Source organism: Periplaneta americana, chromosome 5 (assembly GCF_040183065.1).
Source record: "Periplaneta americana isolate PAMFEO1 chromosome 5, P.americana_PAMFEO1_priV1, whole genome shotgun sequence".
NCBI classification, from domain to species: Eukaryota; Metazoa; Arthropoda; class Insecta; order Blattodea; family Blattidae; genus Periplaneta; species Periplaneta americana.
The window spans coordinates 4,864,387-4,888,614 of record NC_091121.1 but is presented as its reverse complement, the minus strand read 5'-3'; the positions used below and the strand labels follow the sequence as shown (position 1 = coordinate 4,888,614).

Genomic DNA, 24,228 nt, shown 5'->3' with positions numbered 1-24,228 from the left:
TCAACAATGTTCAGACTATACTAAATATAAACAATATATTGTATTCATTCAGTCGATAGTCTTCTACTTACCCCCATGTCCTTGACTGCTTTTATATCTTCATTGTATTTGTAATATGACTTCGCTGCATCATCTCCATTGCTGTGGTCAAGAATACGGTCAGGATACATGTGTGTGAAGTCATCCCATGTGTGTGATCCTTTTCCTGAAAAAAAAACAACAAATGTTACTTTATTAGTGCATTTGGTACTGCAGTAACATCAAAAACTTTTTCCTTACATTTTTATTGTACCTTGCTTTTTATTGTATCTCCTGAGAAATTCACGCCATCATAACATCCGAAAACTAATAGCACAAGCCTTTAGAAACAAATCCTTCGAGGTCCATGAAGAGGTGCACTGCGTTGCGTCTGAAGGCGGCGGAATTAGAAGAGCGGACATCGTGGCTCTAGACAAGACTAATAGTAAAGGCTTTATACTGGACCCAACTGTTAGATTTGAGATGAGCCAGACCCAACCATCCGAGGTCAACAAAGAAAAACAACAAATTTATGAGCCTACTATTCCGTATTTTCGAGAAAAATATCAGATGGAAGGCACCTGGGAAGTACATGGTTTAATGATCGGAGCGAGGGGCATCATCCCACGATCAACTGTAAACACTATCATAACATTTGGAATCCATGACATCATTCCAAAATTAATTACTTCAACCATTAAAGGGTCTGTGGCAATTCTGAAAAATCATTTATACGGAATATCATAATCCCCCCCTTTCCTATTCGTTAGTGTGTGATTGTTACAAATATATGTACAAATTTATTATTTCTTAAACTTAAGCTCCTAGTTCACATTTCCATTTGACTCATCTATCTTACTGTAATCATTACTATTCTTATATGTGTGTTATTCTGTGTTTTTGGCAACCCAGGATGCCTGGGCAGACTATTTCTTGAAATAAATTATATATCATGCAGGCTTTGCTTAATGGTAAGTTTTAGTTGCCATGGTAATATTTTGCACTGCAAAGGTACAATCAGAACAAAGTTAAAAAAGCAAGGAAAAAGTGTTTGTGCGAGATCGTGCGTATTTACTTGCTTTCTGCACAAAACCAATACGCGGTAAGTGTGAAATACCACATTCACTATTCCCAACATAACACACATAACAATTTCCCTATTCTTACCGCTTAAGCGCGACATTCATTTTACTGCTTTAGGCTTTTAACATATTATTTTTAGAGACGTTCAATATAGTAATAATTATAAATTGGAAACTTACCACTGCAATTTCACCTAAATTGCACTGTTAATTATTGTTTTTAAATATTTGCAAAAATTAAGTAAACTCTACAACACCACAAAAGTTACTGCATTTGTAATGCAAGTAACATCAAGGAAGCCGTGAAAAAATCAACAAGATTCCAGACTCATCATAGACTGGGGGGGGGGAAAGACACGTATATCACGGCCTGCTGGAGTATAGTAAACACAGAAAACATTTTATAGGAACAATGTTGAAGATAGATATATTTGAATAATATCAAAGAAAAAATTGTTCTGGGGCCGGGTATCGATCCCGGGACCTCTGGTTGAACGTACCAGCGCTCTACCACTGAGCTACTCGGGAACTCAACCAGAGGTCCCGGGATCGATACCGGGCCCCGGAACAATTTTTCCCTTGACATTATTCAAATCTGCTTTACAGGGAGCTTCACCTGAAAGACTAGATTTGCATAGAAATATTTGTTTTCCAAAGTTGCCGTCATTGAACAGAAACCAAGATGGAGATTTCATTGCAACTAATTAGAAATTCCTCTTTCAGATATGTAATAAACGATCTTCGCACAAAATAATGTACGATACATGAGCGGTATGTTTTTTTTCATGTTTTCGGAAATTAAAAAAGCTCAACTACGTTTCGCTTTTTCAATCTTTTCCTCGAACATGAAAACGTCAACATACCGCTCTTGTAACGCATATTACTATTTCGTTACATTTTTATTGTACCTATCTTGTTTTTTTTACTATACATGCAGGCTTTGCTTAATGATAAGTTTTAGTTGCCATGGTAATATTTTACACTGCAATCAGGACATAGTTAAAAATGCAAGGAAGAAGTGTTTTATGTCACTATATTTTTCGACTCAGGAAAATACTTCGTGTAGTTGCTAGTCTTCAAATTCATCAAAACATTAATTCATCACCGTGTTCCAGTTGTGAAAAAGTATTTTTTTTTAATTTATTTATATTATGTCGCTTTAACTTAGGAATTCATATCGCGACAATACATAAACAATTCTTACAGTTTACATAGAGTTTACTGTATTATCATTTTAGATACATTTGTAAATGTTGATAAATTTCAGAAATTTAATTAAGTTTGAACTGAATGATGGGTTGTTTAGAACTGTTGATAAATCTGTTGGTATATGGAATTGATCTCGATGAAGATGATATAGTGGACATTCAGAAATTAAATGGCGTACAGAGATCCTACTGTGGCAATTGGTGCATTTTGGAGGAGTAGTTCTGTTTAGAAGATAAGAATGTGTAATTTTGGTGTGGCCAACTCGCAATCTGGTGATTATTACTTGATCTTGACGTTTAAAATTCTGTAGTGGATATTTCATTCTGGAATGCTGTACTATTTCGTCAAGTTTGCTGGATGATGACTCTGTCCATGATGTTTGCCAATGGTTGTGCAGTTTTCTGGATATGTATTTAATGGCGTCTATATGAGGAATAGACGTTAAGTTATGCAATGGAAGTCTTGTAGCTTCTTTTGCTGCGGCATCTACAGTTTCATTTCCAGGAATGCCCTGATGAGAAGGGATCCATATTAGAGTTATTTTTCGTCTTTGTTTCATCAAGTCAGTAAGGAGCTGGTGTATTTCTTGAATTAGTGCGTTGGTGGAGAATATATTTGAAGAGCTTGTAAACTTGATTGAGAATCAGTGTGAAGAAGATAAGATTTATCAGTCTCTGTTTCCAGAATATATTCTAAAGCTTTTTTGATGGCGTACAACTCACAAGTGAAGACTGAATAAAGAGATGGCAATGTGTACAACATCGTGTGATCAGGGTAAACTACAGCACATCCACATCCTTGGTTAGTCTGCGATCCATCTGTGTATATGTGACGGGAATTACGGTATTGATCCCATTGTTCTCTGCAAAATTGTTGATACGTAATATTGTTCGTTTCGGTTTTAATATGATATGTTAGATCCAGATTTATTTCAGGTAACATGATTCTCCGGATGGGCAGAAAAAGTAATTTGAATTTCAATGAGTGCTATCTATCTGGGTGAATGCGTGGGTGGATGGGTTGGTAGGTAGATAGATATGTAGACAGAAGACATGGATGGATGGATGGATGGATGGATGGATGGATGGATGGATGGATGGATGGATGGATGGATGAATGGATGGATACTAAAGCTAGGTACATAGTAGATTGATGGGTTTCTTTCTATAGTCGCGTCGCTGTTATTTCCGGAGTGACTCCTCCTCTTTGCTTACGCCTTAGGAAGTGAAGCCTCTATAAAGTCTAGGTAGGCATTATCGTTCGCTATATTTGTTCTTTCGTTGCCGAACTACCAGACGAGGAATCTATTTGCCGCATCTTACTTACTTACAAATGGCTTTTAAAGAACTCACAGGTTCATTGCCGCCCGCACATAAGCCCGTCATTGGTCCCTATCCTGTGCAAGATTAATTCAGTCTCTGCCATCTTATCCCACATCCCTCAAATCCATTTTAATATTATCCTTCCATCTACGTCTCGGCCTCTCCAAAGGTCTTTTTTCCTCCGGCCTCCCAACTAACATTCTATATGCATTTCTGGATTCGCTCATACCTGCTACATGCCCTGTCCATCTCAAACGTCTGGATTTAATGTTCCTAATTATGTCAGGTGAAGAATACAATGCGTGCAGTTCTGTGTTGTGTAACTTTCTCCATTATCCTGTAATATCATCCCCCTTAGCCCCAAATATTTTTCTGAGAAACTTACTCTCGAACGCCCTTGATCTCTGTTCCTTTCTCAAAGTGAGAGTCCAGGTTTCACAACCATACAGAACAACCGGTAATATAATGTTTTATAAATTCCAACTTTAAGACTAGATGACAAAAGCTTCTCAACCGAATAATAAGAGGCACTTCCCATATTTATTCTGCGTTTAATTTCCTCCCGAGTGTCATTTATATATTTGTTACTGTTACAAGACATTTGAATTTTTGCACCTCTTCGAATGATAAATCTCCAATTTCTATATTTCCATTTCGTACAATATTCTGGTCACGAGGCATAATCATAAACTTTGTCTTTTCGGGATTTACTTCCAAACCTATCGCTTTACTTGCTTCGAGTAAAATTTCCGTGTTTTCACTAATTGTTTGTGAATTTTGTCCTAACATATTCACGTCATCCGTATAGGCAAGAAGCTGATGTAACCCGTTCAATTACAAACCCTCTCTGTTATTTTGAACTTTCCTAATTGCATATTCTAGAGCGAATTCGTTAAACATTATCATGTCGTAGCTCCTATGATAATAAATCAAACGCACTGTAATTCAGGAAATAATTGAGCGGCGAATAACGTCCTCGTGTGCTTTCTATGAACGTCGATGAAAGAACCAAAATGCCGGGCGATTATATTAAGTATTTATCGAGCCTTAGGAAGTACATTACGTCATCAGCTGCGAATGATAAGACGCACACGTTTAAATGTAGCCGACCTGCAACGTGATTGGCTGCCGGAAATATGAGCGACAGGACTGTAAGTAGGTGGGAGAAAAGTTTTTTCTGGCTATCAGTCCGTGGTCCGTTGATAGCACGGAAAACTTTTCTCCTATTGACGCCGTCCGTGAAAGCCTACACTGGAATGTAGGTAGATGGTTAGGAAAAAGAATAGAGGAAAGTGATAAGTAACTGAGTAATCAATAGTGATACGTGCGAAATTTTCCTCAATTATTTCCTTTTACATTAACACTTCTAGATAACGTAAAATACCCGGACTTCAATAACACAGATATGCTAAACAAGGCATAAACATGCTCGGTAAAGATAAATTTTTTATATTGATGTACAGTTTCCCTAGAAAAGGATGAGACGATTGAATATTCCTAAGTCTCAGATGTAAGACACTGCGCATGATCAGAGACCAGAGCACTGATACACAAGATAACGAATATTGAGTTACTTAAATTCAGGCTATTTGGTTTCTTACTAGCATCGTTCCGAAATTCACTTCAAAAACTGCAAAAAATATGATAATATTACGTAAATAAAAGATAAATATATACATAAATCGTGTAGTTAAATCGACAATGGACCTTCATGACTAGATAGACACTCCGCACAGAAAGGAAAGCTTTCGTGTCGTTTCAATAGCTCAGACGCTAAGACTTCTGCGTCTCGTGTAGAAGAGTGCGAGTTCGATTCCTAGTCTACACAACGATTTTTGTTTGTTTGTTTAAATAACTTTGAAATAGCTAAATAACGTTGAAATAGAGTTTTACAAAGTCCTCAGATTAAGTGTTAATGATCACAGACAATACAAAATTACAAGTTATAATATTGTAAACGTTAATCTAATGAATGCATTTATACATACACACACATACAATGCAAATGAATGTATATTAAAAACTAACAATTAAAATGAAATTAAAAAATATTCCTAAGCCATACAGACAAACTTTTACAAAGGTTTAGAGTCCTTAGGCTATGTCATTTGTAGAGTAGTTATTACAATATTTTATTAATAACTTTCCCATATGTGTAAGAAATGCACTCGCACAAAACAATTTTTGTTAAAAGTGTGGCTTTGGATTATTTCATTCTCACCCCTTCAGTTGATTTTAACTATTTTATCTACGTGTTTGCAATAGTGTTTAATTTAATCTTCATTCAGTTTTATTCATGTTATGATTGAATGAAAAAGCACTGTTGCAGTTATTGACTGATTACATATATTAATACTAATTATTAAATGCATCTCTTAAATAACCAATTGCAGTATCTTTTGCAAAATCTTGAATATTTAAGTTGTCAATAATATTTCTGTACTATATACTATAAGACATTAAAAGAATTTGCAATAGATTAGGGGTCCTCTAGTTTATAATCACTGGTTTTAATGAAAAAATATTTTCTTTCTTAGAATATCTACAAGTTTAACTTCAATAATATTCCAAATAGCTTTAATTGCATTATCTGAATGTTGTACTTTTCTATTCGAATATATTATATTTCCCTCTTTCATAATTTTTGATAAATTACACCGCACTTCTTGTACTATTTTAGAACACGAGGATCATTACATTGCAACTCATTACATATAGATTCTTCTTTTTAATACATGAGATTTTTAAGTCCCTGCGTTATCTACATGTTTTTACTTTTGAATTTTTTCACAACATTGAGTGGAGAACATCCAGTAAAGTGATTCTGAAATTAAAGTGAAAAATACAATACATTTACTCTTAATATCAGTAGTACCAGTATCATATACGTTTTTCCAAGATTCATTTTGTAGACATAAATGTAAATAGTCACTAGATACAGCATTTACGACCCTTTTTTAGTTTTTAAATTAATATTTTGAAATTGTTCAGTGACATTGGAAACACTTAGGATTTGTTTATCATGTTCAGACAAGCCATTGATTATAGGTTCTGTCGAATAGAAATTCAGTCTAATTCTGTGTACAAAACCTTTATCAATGGCTGTGCTACTTCAGCTTGTATGCTGGTGGGAAAATGGCTCTACGACTAAGGTTTCCAGTTTCAAGGAGTGAATTTAATTTACTTTTACGGAGAAGTTCCGAGAGATAATCTATGTTTATGTCACTACAGATCACAAATTCCATATGAGATTTCTAAAGTCATTTCTTTACAAATTCAATGTTGGCTATAAGTATTAATAAATAATGTAAGAAATATGAATGATTGTAGTTAGAAGTCTGATTTACATTATAAAAAGCAAGAAGTTACATTCCGCGGCAACATTCGAACTTACGATGTTTGGTTTTGTCGTCCAACGCATAAGCACGGACCAATTCAATGCTTATGTTAATAACATAGAATTTAGCTGTAGCAATGTGGTGTCATAACTTGGGATTTGTTTACTTAACGTAATTAGATTTAATTTGATTAGTTTCGCAACAATAATTGGACTTCCTGTTATATCCTGTTATTTAAATATTTAATTTAGGGTTGATTTAATAACTCTTACTATGCAAGATGCCCCTTATTTCAATAATTCTATATCACGCTAAATAGTCATTGTCTACACTAAAGTATTATCGTCATCCCTCATTTCTCATCGTAATGACGTACCGACGTGACATGAGACAGCGAGTTATAGCTCTAGGTGAGGCTGGATATGGGGCTAGATCTGCTGGCCGTTTGGTCGTGTTCCTGGAAGTATAGCCGCGAGGGGGTTCATTGTTACAAAATTCAGGGGAGGTCGAAAGTCGCCCTATTCCTGGGCGTCCGCGGATTTCTTCATTGGAAGAGGATGCTATCTTATTCGAGACAGTTCGACTGGACCCCTTTCGGACTGCTAACGAAATAAGAGCAGCATCTAACTTTCCTGGTTCTTCACAGACTGTGATCAGCAGGTTGAGGAACCGCGGTATTAGGAGCCGGAGGGCTGCGCAAATGGAAATATTGGGGGAAGCACAAGCTGTCAACCATCTTGCTTTCGCTACCAATCGAGTGGATTTCGATTGGAGAAATGTATGATGGTATATGGACAAGATTTTAAGTTAACGGGTCTCTTTTTGTTTTTTATGATTTTTGTTTCAGGAAGAATACTTTTAACTTCCAAGTAAGATTTATTTATTTCTTGACGAGGTTCAGCCCACTTGTAGACCAAAAAATTGGGCATAAATTATTCCATATTTTTCGACAAATTATACAGTCGAGGAACTCTGAACAAATTAATTACACCTCAGTAAAAAAAAGAGTTTTACCCGGGATCGAACACGAAACATTTCGGTTATACGGTGGAACCGACACGCTACTATATGAGCTACCGAGACAAGACAGTGACAGCAGCAGTCCAGAATGTAGATCCCATAGCAGGCATTTGCCATTCGGTACAGAGAAGCAATGATATTTTATTACCCGAGCTATGTTGTGAAATCGTGGCCTTAAATGGCTCTCTGGTTCGTGATCCTTATTCTGATCCTTGTCCTTGTTGTGGTCCTTGTAACAATTCTTGTTCTATTTGTCATGGTACTTATCGTTATAAGTCGATATCGAGTGAACTGCGCTGTAGAACTTTAACTTCCGACAACCAAGAATCGTCTCATTCTTTTTAAGGGTAACTGTACGTGGGCGATTTAATAAGTAATGCACATAATTTCTTTTCGGTTACCTTTCATTGGAAAATAACAAAATAATTCAAATAGGCTATCAGATTTCTTACCATTAAACGAGACACTTTGTTTGCGATCTGATAAGTAAGATTAAAAAATCATCAATTCACTTTCTATGATATCCAAATAACTTAATTTAGTCAATAGAATACTATGATCAATACAATCAAAAGCCTTGCTTAAGTCACAAAAGTTTGCATGAAAATAAACATTCAAGACCTTCAAGACTAGTGTACGAGATGGCCAGAGAAACTTTCTACGTAGAAGACATCAGACTCCAAATACTACTGCAATTGACACAACCCTACAAAGACCTCCTAGAGAGAAGAGAAGATAAACGCCATACGATAGACCCCGATTTCTACGCCACAGGTGCTATGGTAGATAGGAACTGGACTAAAGAAAATCAGACTCAAAGACATGCAATAACCCGCTTCGCGATACATGGTTTTCATCATAAGTTGTGCAAGACAAAAAGTTACCACGAACCGTGTGAAAGTTGTGTATGTGAATTGTGCAATTTAAAATGTGAAAGATACCAACCAACCAACCAATTACATGACGTGACGCATAACTTTAGTTATGCAATTTGTTTCAAGTAACACACCTTCTTTAGGTGTTCGCCTTGTCTGGATTTCATAAGAAACATGAGGTGGCCAGCTATTATATTATTACTTATTTACTTACAAATGGCTTTTAAGGAACCCGAAGGTTCATTGCCGCCCTCACATAAGCCCGCCATCGGTCCCTATCCTGTGCAAGATTAAGCCAGTCTCTATCATCATACACCACCTCCATCAAATCCATTTTAATATTATCCTCCCATCTACGTCTCGGCCTCCCTAAAGGTCTTTTTCCCTCCGGTCTCCCAACTAACACTCTATATGCATTTCTGGATTCGCCCATACGTGCTACATGCCCTACCCATCTCAAACGTCTGGATTTCAAGTTCCTAATTATGTCACGTGAAGAATACAATGCGTGCAGTTCTGTGTTGTGTAACTTTCTCCATTCTCCTGTAACTTCATCCCGCTTAACCCCAAATATTTTCCTAAGCACCTTATTCTCAAACACCCTTAACCTATGTTCCTCTCTGAGTGAGAGTTTTTATAACTATGATGTCGCACCATCTACCCTTAAGTACTAAATATGATAACCTGTCACTGATAAATTCGACCTTTTTTACTGCTGATTTTATTCTTTTATGTACAAAGAATCCTGTTCCTAATTGGTGATTATTGTTTCCTTCCCCATAATACAACAAGTAATCTCCTATTTGTGATATGCCATTCCCATCTAACCTAACCTCTTGTACTCCCACGAAGTCTATTCTATATCTAGCTAGTTCTTTTGCTACTAATGTTACCCCTCCTGTTCTATAAAGACTAGTTACGTTCCAAGTGCCAAATCTCAAATCCTTATTCCTTTGCTGTGGTCGTGCCAGAGAATCAGTCCTATTCCGAGGCTTACTGTAGGAATTCGTAACAAGCTGTTTTTTACGGTGATGGGTTGTTAGCCCTTCGCCCAACCCCCAAGCTGGAGGACCACCCCTTATCGGCTGTCCACGACTGCTTATTCAATATATTCGCAGCTACCCTCCATATCTGGAGGCCGTCTCCTCTATCCGCAACCTGAGGACGCGCCATGCCGTGGTGATAGGGAATTATATTATTATTATTATTATTATTATTATTATTAAAATAAACATTATTTTCAAAAGCCTCCAATGCTTGCTTTAGGTTAGATTAGTTGTAGACTACTGGACTGTACCCGAGCACGAGCATATGCTCATTTAGGGTATCTATTCACATGTATTCATTTCAAATGTAAATTGTAAATAAATTTGAATTTGAATTTGCTTTACAAGACAACTAGCTGCACCTATGGTATTATGTTTAGACTTGAAACTATATTGCTGATAACATAACAACTTGTTAGATTCTAAATACTATACTAGTTGTTTCTTAATTACCTCTTCAAAGAGTTTTGCAAAAACAGGAATATTATAAATTGGTTATAATTACTGGGACCATCTTTACAGCCTTGTTTAAAAATAGGAGTCACTCTTGAAACTTTGAAAGATTCAGGAAAAATACCCTTGTTTAGTGAATCATTAATACATATAGTCAGCAGCTTTAGTGTGTATAGGTTAATTTCTTTAACAAAAATATTTGAAATTCCATAAAAGTCTTTTGTTTTACAACTCTTCATTTTGTTAATACACAATAATATTTCATCACATGTAACTTCTTTCCATCTAAAGATCGTTACAGGTTTTCGTGATTTCATAAGTAATTCGTTATAAGAAACATTAGAGCTAGAAAATTTAAAAAATGTCATGTTTTATTTAACGACGCTCGCAACTGCAGACGTTATATCAGCGTCGCCGGATGTGCCGGAATTTTGTCCCGCAGGAGTTTTTTTACACGCCAGTAAATCTACTGACATGAGCCTGTCGCATTTAAGCACACTTAAATTCCATCGCCCTGGCCCGGAATCGAACCCGCAACCTAGGGCATAGAAGTCCAGCGCTATACCAACTCGCCAACCAGATCGACTTAGAGCTAGATATATTATATTTTATTTTATTTGGTTGTTCCACACAATATTCATTAAATTGATTAGCGGAAATATTAATCTCATTTGTACAGAGACATCATTTTATTTTCACTAACATTTCTGATATTAACCTGGCTATACCTTTGCTACCCCCTTCCACGACTGGAGTTCGGTAATATTGCCGTAAAATACAAACAAATCACTTTACTAGGTATAGGAGGGAAGAAAAGTAGTTCATCCATTTACGTAAACTAGGAATTATCGCAATTTTGAGTTTGATAATTTTCATTAGCTTTTTGTTTAATCAAAATACGCTATAGTATTAACAATAAGTATTTTTACTCATGAACTGAGCTATCCATTCGGACATATTCACTATGCGGTGTATATTATACTATCGACAGCACATCAGCGTACAATTTAGAGAATGAAGTTAAATTGAAAAATAATCATAGTATGGATATTTAAACACATTTTTGAAAATGGTGGCCGTTCATTTCGATACAGGCTTCAGTTCTTTTTTGCATATTATCGCGCTATAGACTATTGTACCTAAGTCCAATTACCAGTTTCGTCCTTCGTACTAGTAACTCAAAAGGAAATAATTCTGTACTTAATCTAGAAAAGATTACCTGACGTACTGTAAATTCAATCTTCACTTCTGCCCTATCCGAAAAGATAAAATTACTTAGATGTGCTATCTTCTTTCCATCCAAGTAGTTATGTCGCAGGGTCGTAGAAAGGAGGGAGGTTTTTTATTTAAGTTATTTTAAACAGTTGTATAATATTACTTAGACGCCAAATTCCTAACGGAAATTAATGTTTTCAGAAAAGAGCTAAGACAGCCCAGCCATTAGCCTTTACAGAGGGCGAGCAGAAGTAGGTGGGGAAAATCGGAATGCGACGTAGGCAAAAGGACGACAGTACCTGTACGAGAATATGATTCAATATTGAAAACTCTTTCGTCACTGAAAAACACGAATATATTTATGGAACGTAGTATAATCACTAACTCAGTATTGTTCAGTATCACCGTAAGGCACTTTGACTGCATACGCGGCCTTGGTTCTGTGTGGAGGACGATTGGAAGTTTACTAGTAGAAGGGGTAGGAGTGAAGTACATTTAAAAACTCAGGTACAATAAAAATTGAAGTAAAAATAAAATGATGTCCCTGTATAATTCCAACCATGCTGACAACAAAGACGAAAGGCATAAACTTTTCATGTAATTATAGGAGTAGAATGAATCACCTGTCAGTTTTTTCTCCGAAGGATTCACCATGATTAATCTTCGAATTCATCGCACCAAATACAACTTCTCTGTCACCAATTCCTTCCACACTAAGTACAGGGACATCATCTTATTTTTACTTCAATTTTTATTGTACCTGAGTTTTTGAATGTACTTCACTCTCACCCCTTCTACTAAGGAAGTTCCAACTCCACACAGAACCAAGACCGCAGATAGTAAGCAGTACTGAGTTACTGAGTATAGTACGTTCCAGAAATATGTTCGCGTTTTCCAGTGACGAAAGAGCTTTCAATATTGAATCATATTTTCGCACAGGTACTGTCCGTTTGCCTACGTCGCATCCCGATTTCCCCCACCTGCTTCTGCTCGCCCCTCTGTAATAGCTGGGCTGTCTTAGCTCTTTTCTGAAAACATTAATTTCTCTTAGGAATTGGAAGTTTACGTAATATTATACAGCTGTTTAATTTAACTTAAATAAAAGGGCCTCGTTAAGTAATTAACTTTCACGTGATTTCCTCCTTTTCTACAATCCTGCGGCATAACCACTTGGACGGACAGTAGATAGCATGTCTGAGTAATTTTATATTTTCAGGTCGGGCAGAAGTGAAGATTGAATTCACAGTACGTAGATTAGGTACAGAATTATTTCAACATGAGTTACTAGTACGAATGACGAAACTGGCAATTGGAATTACAGACGTGGACAAATTATTAACAAAATTGACGATTATGATAATTCTGTTTACAAAATTTGACTTTTCAATTTAGACTACAGTTGACAATCTTGCATATTTCTATCATTATAGTAGACAGAAATATTCAAAAATGTCAACTATAGTTTAAACTGAAGAGCCAAATTTTGTAAAAAATACTCTATATAATAAAAATCTTTAATTTTGCTAAAAATTTGTAAATATGCAAAAATGTCAACTGCAGTCTAAATTGAAGAGTCAAATTTTGTAAGAATATAAAATAAAGATCTTTGCTAATCATTTGGAAATAACCAAAATGTGAACTGTAGTCTGAATTAAAGAGACAAATTTGGTAAAAATAAATAGTAAAAATCTTCAGTTATGCTAATAATTTGTAAATATGTAAAAATATCAAATGTAGTCCAAATTGAAGAGTCAAATTTTCTAAATATATACACAACAAATCTTCAATTTTGCTAATAATTGGAAATACGCAAAAATGTCAACTGTAGTCTGAATTGAAGAATCATATTTTGTAAAAATATATAATAAAAATCTTCAATTTTGCTAATAATTTGTCCACGTCTGTAGATGCAATAGTCTATAGTGCGATAATATGCACAAAAGAACTGAAGCCTGTATCGAAATGAACGGCCACCATTTTGAAAATTGTGTTTAAATATTCATATTATGATTATTTTTCAATTTAACTTCTTTCTCTATATTGTACGCTAATGTGCTGTAGACAGTATAATATACACTGCATAATGAATACGTTCGCATGGATAACTCACTTCGTGAGTAAAAACACTTATTGTTAATACTGTACTGTACTTTGATTAAAGAAAAACCTAATGAAAATTATCAATCTCAAAATCGCGATATTTTCTAGTTTACATAAATGGATGAACTAATTTTCTTCCATCCAATACCTGGTAGAGTGATTTGTGTTTTACGCCAGTATCATCGAACTCCAGTCTTGGAGGGGGCAGCAAGCGGTTCTCTAAAGGTAGAGACAGGTTAATATTAAAAATGCTAGTAAAAATAAAATGATGTCCCTGTAGTAGCTTAATATGACGTCGTTAAATATGACATTGAAAATAAATTAACATTAAGTTTCGTGTTATTGCATGCTAACAGAACTCTACTGGCTTCCGAGTGTGAGAATAAGAGGAATATAAAACTCACCGTCAACGTTCCAGGCTCCTTCAACTTGATAGGATGCAGTTGCAGCTCCAAACATGAAATCGTGAGGGAACGTGTAGTTAAACGAAGAAGCGCATTCCACAGCCTTACTGACGACGATTAGACACAGAATTGTCAATGGCCAAGCCATGTTACTGACGTCAGAGATGTTCCAGTTTTCAGTGCGACTGCATAATGCTTCCTTGGCCTTATATACTGGACGGTTGTATCGCGGTGTTTTATTGTCACGATAAGTTTACAAATAAAAATTAGAAGCAAAAATAAACACACAAATACTACTTCTTCTTTTTTTTGTTACACAACTGAAGGCCAATATTAATGCTGTACTTTAAACTAGCAGGTGTAAAATATTAACTTTCTACTAATGTCAAATTATCATTTTCTCTTGTACAGTATAGTATCACGATCATGTGTCTGTAATATTTATTTATTTCAAGTTTTATGATAGTTCTAAACTATATGTTTACAAATTTATTTCTCTTTAAGTATAGGCTATTAATTTAAGAGTAAATTACTTTAATTTGATACTAATCAAAACGTTACTTTAAACAAATTTTAATTCCTTTTTTTTGTAATAAATTAAAAGGATTAATCATTATGTTTACAACCCAGCCTCAGTCAGTAAACTTCGTGTTATTTTGTTATGACGTCATAAATTAGTCATGCTTTATTAGTAACTAGCCGTACCCGTGCGCTCCGCTGCACCTGTTAGAAACAAGTATAAAGTAATTACATAATTAAAATAGGACGTTTGATTCAGGGAACATTCGTGTTTGATAGAAGGATAAATCGTTTAATATGTTACTTAATTTAAATTGTATTTAAATAATTAAAATGCGATCATTTTTGTCCAGAGAGCAATCATTTGGTGCAATGACAATTCCTTTAACATGTTTCTTAATTGTTATTACATGCAACCCTAGTTTAATGAAGATTGACATATCATTTAGTTTTAATGTGTATACTTTATATTACTTGCTATATGTTTCAGAAGTTACTGTAATAACATTGTAGAATTATGTGCATTTAGAGAAACTACACTTTCCAATGGTGAAATAATAGTTAAACAATTAATTAGCTTCCGATATTACTTCATACAAACACAAAAACATTCTCTTAGGTTATGTTTAATAGCTTTCGATTGTTATTTTCCAAGGCCCCTTATAGATGAAGTCATTTGTTTTCATTTGAGTACAGCGTCTTAGATGGCGTTGTTATTGTAATTTTAAAACTCATTTATCTCATTAAATATCAGTCCTATCAAAATTTTGTATAGAATAAAACGTATCGGAAATCATTTTCGAAAAAAAACTTTTGTTATGTACTATTATTCATGAAAATCAATAATAAACGAGATATTTCGATTTATTTAATTCAAGCCCCCTTATAACCCCCCTTTTAAATAAAGTATTTTGAATACCATATAGCCTAAAATCTAAGTTACAACGAACTTAATTTATATTCTAATTTTCATATAAATCGGTTCAGCCATTATCGCGTGAAAAGGTAACAAACATCCAGACAGACAGAAAGACGGACAGACAGACAGACATACAAACAAAAATTTCAAAAAAGCGATTTTCGGTTTCAGGATGGTTAATTATACATGTTAACACCAATTATTTTTGGAAAATCGAAAATTACCAGAAAAATATTGGCTACAGATTTATTATTAATATAGATTACTGTACTAACAAACATGACTATTTAATATTTTTAATAAAACATGAGTATCAATTCATAACAAATATAAGACAAGTTACCAAACTGTAAACGTACTCATATTCCGTAACTCAGCGTTTCTCAAACTATGGTCCGCGGACCATCTGTGGTCCTCGATGTCTGTCCACATTACACTATACAAACACACCCCCACATGAAAGAAAACAAAAGGCACCAAGACCAGCAACAACCAGTTCTGATGATGGCCAATAGCAGGCCGAAACATGTTAACAAAGTAACATAAAATTTAATACATGGAAGACACACAATACGTTTTCCAAAATTTATTTTGAATTGAGCCTGCACGGATATAAAACGTATTGTTATTTTATGCTCGACCATTCCGAAATGTAGTAATTATACACCTGGTAGCAGTCCTTTAATGCATGTCATTAAAGTACACCTATTCATTAAAGTTCAGGTTTTCGTTTATTCTCTGATATGCAATCGAAAGACAACTAGCAAAACGTCACGCAGGCTGGAAATCCAATACTGTCGCAGAAGGTTATGTTCTGTTACTATAATAATTAGTGTTAATTGTAAATAATATTCAATTCAAATTCAATTTGTCACCTCGTTTTTCAATGTCGAATTCAATTTCAAGGTTATATCAAGTTTAACGTTTATCTTACTCTCTAGATCAAGGTCGTCGACATTCGTTGCCCGGAAAAAATCAATACTTTCGCGTCTGCGCACATCTCACAATTTACGAGATTGCACTAGGTCAGTTCGCTCCCCAGTCACATAAGAATAACATGAATACTTATGAATAATTTAAAGTTAGAAATATGGTCGAGCATAAAAAGTCGTATGAAACTTGTCTATAATGGTAATGAAGACGCTCGTATGAAAATTATGAAACTCGCTTGCGCTCGTTTCATAAACAATCATACTTGCGTCTTAATTACTATCATTATAGGCTCGTTGCATAATGTACTATTAAAACTCATATATCTCGTTAAATATCAGTCCTATAAAAATTTTTCTCAGGATAAAACTTGTCGGAAAGTTCTTTCACTACAACTTGTCATGTAATATTATCCTAAGAATTGAATGGGAAGCGAGATATTTCGATTTATCTACTTCAGTCACCATTATAACCTCACTTTTAAAGAAAATACACTCAGGGACAAAAAAACCCGGACACTTTAATATTTGCTGGTATTTTGCAAAACATTATCTTCTCATACAATATTATGGTAGCCATCTGTTGTTATGGAGACGTGTATACAATGTTGATTGTTTTTTTGTTTTATAAACAAGCCATTACAACCAAATATTCCAATTTTGCTTTCGGAGTCTCAGCTGTAACAATTTTGTCTCAACCATTTTGTGCTTCATTTTCGTTATCATTCGTTATTTCTTTATTTTTACATTTTCTGAGTTTAAGTGGGATTGTAACATTTATCTTAAAACAAGATGCGACGTGAAGATGAGGCTCGAGCTGTAGCCCTTTACGTTGATGGACGCAGTGTACGTCACATTGCAAATGTTATGAATATGGCTTCAAACATAACCCATGATGCCATAAAATGGTATAGAGAGACCCTAAAATATACCAGAAGACCAGGTTCGGGTCGTCCAAGAGCTACAAATCCAAATGAAGACAGGTATATGGTGTTGAGAGTTCTTAGGGAGCGCAACCTGCCAGCTACTAGTGTAGCCCAGCAATTTTTTAACATGCATGGACGCCCAATTTCGGCCAAAACAGTTAGAAGGAGGTTGAAAGCAAGTGGACTGATATCAAGTAGACCTGCAACTGGTCCCAGACTTCTCAGGATGCATCGAGTTGAACGACTGCGTTTTGCAAATGATCACAGGGATTGGAGAAATGGACGTGGAGCTGTGTTCTGTTCACCAGTGAGTCCCGTTTCAATCTGTGCTCACTTGATGGACGTGAAGGAGTTTGGAGAAGGAGGGGAGAACGATTTTCACAGTGTTGCATTTCCGAAAATGTGCCGTATGGAGATGGTGGAGTGATGGTTTGGGCAGAAGTGTGTACGGATGCTCGTACAGAGTTGGTTTTTGTTGAAAATGGAAGACTAACAGCTGATAGGTATATAAATGAATGTTTGGCTGATCATGTTGTGCCATTTGGCCAATTTGTAGGCCATAATTTTGTTTTAATGCATGATAATGCACAGCCGCATATTGCCCATGCGGTCGGAGATTATCTCCAAGAAGTGGGAATCCAGGTTCTTCCATGGCCAGCAAGGAGTCCAGACATGAACCCAATTGAACAAGTGTGGGACATGCTGGGACGGCGTGTTAAGAATAGACGACCGAGACCAGAATCGTTACAAGAGTTGAGGCGAGCACTTGGCGAAGAATGGGAACTTATTCCTCAAAAAGACATTGCTAACCAAATTGAGAGCATGCCAAGACGTATGGATGCAGTTATTCAAGCCAGAGGGGGTAATACCCGTTACTAAAAAGAGTTTTTAATATTTAAGGCACCATAAAATGAAAAAACAGTTAGACCAAACGATGCCATAATTATACGCCCTTTGTAATTTTTTGTAAATTTTCTCATCAGAGGTTTTTTTTTCAAATGTTGTCGTATAAGGTGCTAAATGAAACATTATTTTGTTTAAATGGGTTTTGTTTCATTTTGAAATAATTGGCAACAAAATACAAGCAAATATAGAAGTGTCCGTTTTTTTTTTTTTTTTTTTTTTGTCCATGAGTGTATTTTGATTGACATATTGCCTAAAATCTAAGTGGGACCTAACGTGTTTTACATACTAGTTTTTGTAGAAATCTATTCAGTCATCGCGTGAATCCCTAAAAATAATAAGGAAGAATAAGAAGAATTTGATGGCTCACGCGTTTCACCACACGAAAAATGAGCTCGATGAGATAAACTGATGTCACGGACTGGAGTAGCCTGTAAATGTCACCTTCCTGTCACTTGTTGATGTAAATAGGCTGTTACAGAAATTTAAATTACATACCACCCGAGATACTTTTCCAGTTTATGTCACTGTGTAATCATTACGTTGTTATACGTAAACATAATGTGGTGAAATATGACTGACATTAGATAAGTTAGACTGGAAAGTGGCTGTCCTTGCACTTTCAAAACACTTGCAGGAGACAGGTGTTGGTAATTGTGTATTTCAGAATATTCCTCCTTTGGCTTTTCCCTCTTTCACAATTTCTACATCGAGTTTTACATTTCTTTCTTGCACACATCAGACGGGCACAACCTCTCGAGTCAGCAGGATAAAGGGGCATCACAGAGACATCAGAGGGTGGCAAATACCCTGACGCTTGGATAAATCTCTTCCGTTGCCCAGGCAGGGTTTCGAACCACGGACAACTTTGACGGGAAGCGCATACAGATGAGGCGAGACCTAAGAGCTATGCGAGAGGAGAAACAACGTGCTAACAGAAAGAGAGTTTGGTCCACACCTGTGGAGTAACGATTAGCGCGAAACCAGGTGGCCCGGGTTCGATTCCCGGTCGGGGAAAGTTACCTGGTTAAGGTTTTTTTCCGGGGTTTTCCCTCAATCCAATATTAGAAAAATGCTGGGTAACTTTCGGTGCTGGACCCCGGGCTCATTTCACCGGCATTATCACCTTCATCTCATTCAGACGCTAAATAACCTGAGCTGTTGATAAATCGTCGTAAAATAACCTACTAAAAAAAAAAAGAGAGTTTGTTTCATGACGGTTAATATTTTATGAATACATGGAAGTTCATTTCAGACTGAAACCTATCTTCCCCTTCCATTCTCATTGATGATCAGCAGGGGTGTGATTTTATGGTAATTATTTTACCCTGTTTTCAGTGACTAAAATGGCTTAATTTCGTGAATATTTTTTGGAAAAAAAAAGCAGTTTCACACCATAAAGAAACTTAAAAATAATAAAATAGCATTTGTTTTAATTATTATTAAAACAACTCCTTTGAAACTAGCAGCAAATTGTTCGCATCATTAATTAAATTCATAATTCTATTTCATTCGACTGTGAGGAGGTGACGACACTGCCTTCTTGATCTCACGAAGGCAGTTGTTGCGGGAAAAGAGAAATAACCGTTGTCTGCTTGCGTGCTCCCTGGAAGTAAGCCCTGAAACTATATTAAAAGTATTTATTTCGGTCACTGACTTCACAACATATGTTTAAGGTGTTAAACCTTTACATTACATGTTTAAATGATGTATAAACGTTTTCGTTGGTCAGGGCCAACATCATCAGATACGAAGTACATTTCCGTAATATCAATAATCTCTACATAATTTCTACAAATACAAAACATATTTACTGAACCTTCTCAAAATGAACATGGTTATGATACATTTTGACATTCTTATATGACAGCTCTTATTGTCAATTATTTAAAATACACGTGTAAGTTGCAAAGTATATATGTTTGCAAGTCTTCACACATGGAATAATGAAGTAACTTGATGTAAAAGAATAAAAAATAAAAATAATAAAATATAAAACTAAGGTAGAAATGTTGTGAATGTGAAGAGTTGCAAATTACAGTATTTGAATACATTTATTGTGTTCATGTTTTCCATTAATGCACATATTTCAACCATTCAAACGTATGTACCATAAATATAACCACTGTTAAAATCAATAGGGTTATGATACATTTTGACATTCTTATATGACAGCCCTTATTGTCAATTATTTAAAATACACGTGTAAGTTGCAAAGTATATATGTTTGCAAGTCTTCACACATGGAATAATGAAGTAACTTGATGTAAAAGAATAAAAAATAAAAATAATGAAATATAAAACTAAGGTAGAAATGTTGTGAATGTGAAGAGTTGCAAATTACAGTATTTGAATACATTTATTGTGTTCATGTTTTCCATTAATGCACATATTTCAACCATTCAAACGTATGTATCATAAATATAACCACTATTAAAATCAATATGATACATTTTGACATTCTGATATGACAGCCCTTATTGTCAGTTATTTAAAATACACGTGTAAGTTGCAAAGTATATATGTTTGCAAGTCTTCACACATGGAATAATGAAGTAACTTGATGTAAAAGAATAAAAAATAAAAATAATGAAATATAAAACTAAGGTAGTAATGTTGTGAATGCGAAGAGTTGTAAATTACAGTATTTGAATACATTTATTGTGTTCACATTTCTGTTTCCCGTTAATGCACATATTTTAACCATTCAAACGTATGTATCATGGTGTGTGTCTCATATTTTATCTTGATTGTTATTTCAAATTAATATGACTGTCTTATAAATGCTAATATTATAAATTGGGTTGTTTAATGTTGATAGTAATATACAGTAGCGTGAAATTAATCCGAACACGACATATTTTTACATTTTCTGTTATTGTTGGCCTCACAGCTGCTCATATCGCTTTAATTGACATCTGTAGTACGTGTAATTTCATTGTTGAAGATCTGTCATTATTTTTTTATAATATGTGAATTTTGCCTGTCGTTTTGTACTTATAAGCATTTCAGTTGTGTTGAAGACTTAATACTGCAATCTTGTGTACATTCTGTCGTCTCACAAATGGATACAACTCCACGAAAACGGTCTAAAATTATAACATTAGCAAAGCATTCTTCTATGACACAGAGGCAAATTGCTGCAGAATGTCACATCGGTTTGGCTACTGTTAATTCGATCATAAAACGATACAGGGAGACTGGATCCATCACAACCCAGAAAAAAGGAAACTGTGGCCGGAAAAGGAGGACTTCATCTGCAGATGATCGTGTAATTGTCAGGAAAAGTAAATTAAACCCTAGACTAACTGCTGTTGACCTAACCCGCGAGTTAATGGCTACCACTGGGGCGAATATTCACGTCACAACAGTGCGGCGTAGGCTTTTGGAAGCTGGACGAAGGGCTCGTAAGCCTATTAAGAAGCAACTGCTAACCCCTGTTATGTACAAAAAACGCTTAATATGGGCAAAATTACATCAACACTGGACAGTGAATGACTGGAAGAATGTACTTTTTTCCGATGAGTCACATTTCGAGGTCCACGGCCACCGTGTTTCTTACGTACGGAAAGGATCCGAAAAAGTAACAGCAGCTCATCTCCAACAAGCACCCAAATACCCCCCTAAAGTAATGTTTTGGGGTTGTTTTACACATGAAGGGCCTGGAGCATTAATACCTATCAAGGGAATGATGAATTCTGACAAATATATTGACTTATTGGAAACCAGAATCGTACCCCAGCTGCAAAAATCATTTCCGGATGGCAGAGGTGTGTTCCAACAAGACCTGGCACCATGCCATACGTCTCGAAAAACTACAGAATTCTTCAACAAGAAGAATATTCAGGTACTCCCAGGCAACTCACCCAACATCAACCCCATTGAGAACTTGTGGTCAATTTGCAAAAGAAGAATGCAAAAAATGGATTGTTCTACAAAGGAAAAGATGATTTCTGCCCTCATTGGTGTATGGTTTCGCAATGAAGAAATTTAATGAAGAATATTTGTGGGAAATTAGAGGAATCCATGCCAAATCGTCTCAGAGCTGTTATTAGGAACAAGGGAGGCCACATAGATTACTGAGGTATGTCTTAGATCCTTTTTTTTTATCCCGTTTGAGTGTTTTTGCATAAGTAATTACGTTGTTCGGATTGATTTGCACGCTACTGTACATTTAATTTGACGATGATGCTGTTCTTCCAATACGGTGATGTGGGATCAGTATTCAATACTATAATCGTAATAAACTGTATAATAAGGCTCAAGTCAGGTGTCAGAATTAATTAATGCCGATGTTAGTTGTGTGATGGCTGTGTGAAGACTATGCTTACATGTTGCCAGGTAGGTACCAACGTATTTAATGCTGATCGATCATATATGTAGAAATGTTCATGTATGTTTTATATCAAAGGAAATTTTTACGTTTTATTTGGAAGAAAGGGTCATTTTTCGTGTGAATTCTCCATAAAAATCTGTTTTTTTTTTTTATAATATCGTGATTATGAAGTAAGTAGTTTCGTGGATTTCTATAACCCCCCGAATATTCGCGGATATTATTTAGTTAATTTTCGCCTTTCATAATGGGATTTGCATTTTCCATGCATAAAATTACACTCTTAACATATTTCGCGTATATTTTTAATAACAAAACAATCAGCGAAATTTTCCTAGAAAAAATAAAGAAGTGTGTAGTGTTTGTGGATTTGAAAAAGGCTTTCGACAGAAAGGATTATAATCAACTTACGAAAATCCTAAAGATAATTTGTGTGAAATGGAAAGAGAGGATGCTATTAAATAATACTCACACGAAACAAGGAGTCAAAGACAGGTTATGAGAATAAATATCAGAGGGAGGTGGAATAGGGAGATGAGTATGACAAGGATGCCCTTTATCACCTACCCATTCTACATCTGCTTGGAGGATTTAATGAAGAACTAATTTTCAGAATATGGGAGGGGTGATAGTAGGTGAAATAAGAACAAAGTGCATAAAATTTGTGATGATGTGATGTTGTTAGGAGAAGAGGACACGATACTAAGGAATATGCTACTAGAGCTAAATGACAGCTGTGAGCAGTATGGGATGAAAATAAATGCAAACAAGACGAAGACCGTGGTTATCGGAAGAAAAACAAAGAAAGTAAACGTGCGAATTCAAAATGAGGCAATAGAACAATTTGACAGCTTCAAATACTTGGATTGTACTGTATGTAGTAACATGAGTTGCTGTGAGGAAGTCAAAAGGAGGATAGAAATGGCCAAGGAAGCTTTTAATAGGAAAAGGATCATCTTCTGCGGACCTCTGGAAAAAGAACTAAAGAAGAGACTAGTGGAGTGCTTTGTGTGGAGTGTGGTGTTGTATGTGGTAGAAACATGGACATTATGACAAAGTGAAGAGAAATGACTAGAAGTATATGATATGTGGATAGGGAGAAGGGTGGAGCGTGTGAAATGGACAGACAAAATAAGAAATGAAGCTGTGTTGGAAAGAGTGAGTGAAGAAAAAATAATGCTGAAACTGATCAGGAAGAGAAAAAGGAATGGGTTGGGTCACTGGCTGAGAAGAAACTGCCTACTGAAGGATGCACTGGAAGGAATTGTGAACGGGGTAAAAGTTCGGGACAGAAGATAGTATTAGATGATAGAAACATTAAGATATATGGATCATATGCGGAGAGAAAGAAGAAAGCGGAAGATAGGATAGATTGGAGAATGAATGAAATGAAACGGAGCACAAATTTGTATATCTTGAATTTTTGTAAATGACTCCAATACTATTACAGATATAGTCGGTTTGAGAATAGAAGTTCCTAGGAAAAAGTCATTATGGAGATTTAAAAGAGAAACATTTGGAATGTAGATTTTCTCCTGTGATACGAAATGTAATATCTATAAATCATTGATAAACAAATGATGGTGTGTGCATGTGAAATACGTACCTTGTGGCACC

At 35.4% G+C, this 24,228-nt stretch overlaps 1 protein-coding gene across 1 annotated transcript in view; it reads right to left on the bottom strand.

Moving 5' to 3' along the window:
* Positions 1-14,283, bottom strand: part of LOC138699421 (myrosinase 1-like) — a 63,197-nt gene extending 48,914 nt beyond the window's left edge. Inside the window, exons 1-2 of the mRNA XM_069825282.1 lie at positions 14,083-14,283; positions 72-205 (exon numbers count right to left, since the gene is read on the bottom strand). Of these exons, the coding sequence (XP_069681383.1) occupies positions 72-205; positions 14,083-14,230 (282 nt within the window). The 5' untranslated portion in view covers positions 14,231-14,283. The remainder of the gene's footprint in view (positions 1-71; positions 206-14,082) is intronic.
* Between the last annotated feature and the right edge of the window lie 9,945 nt (positions 14,284-24,228).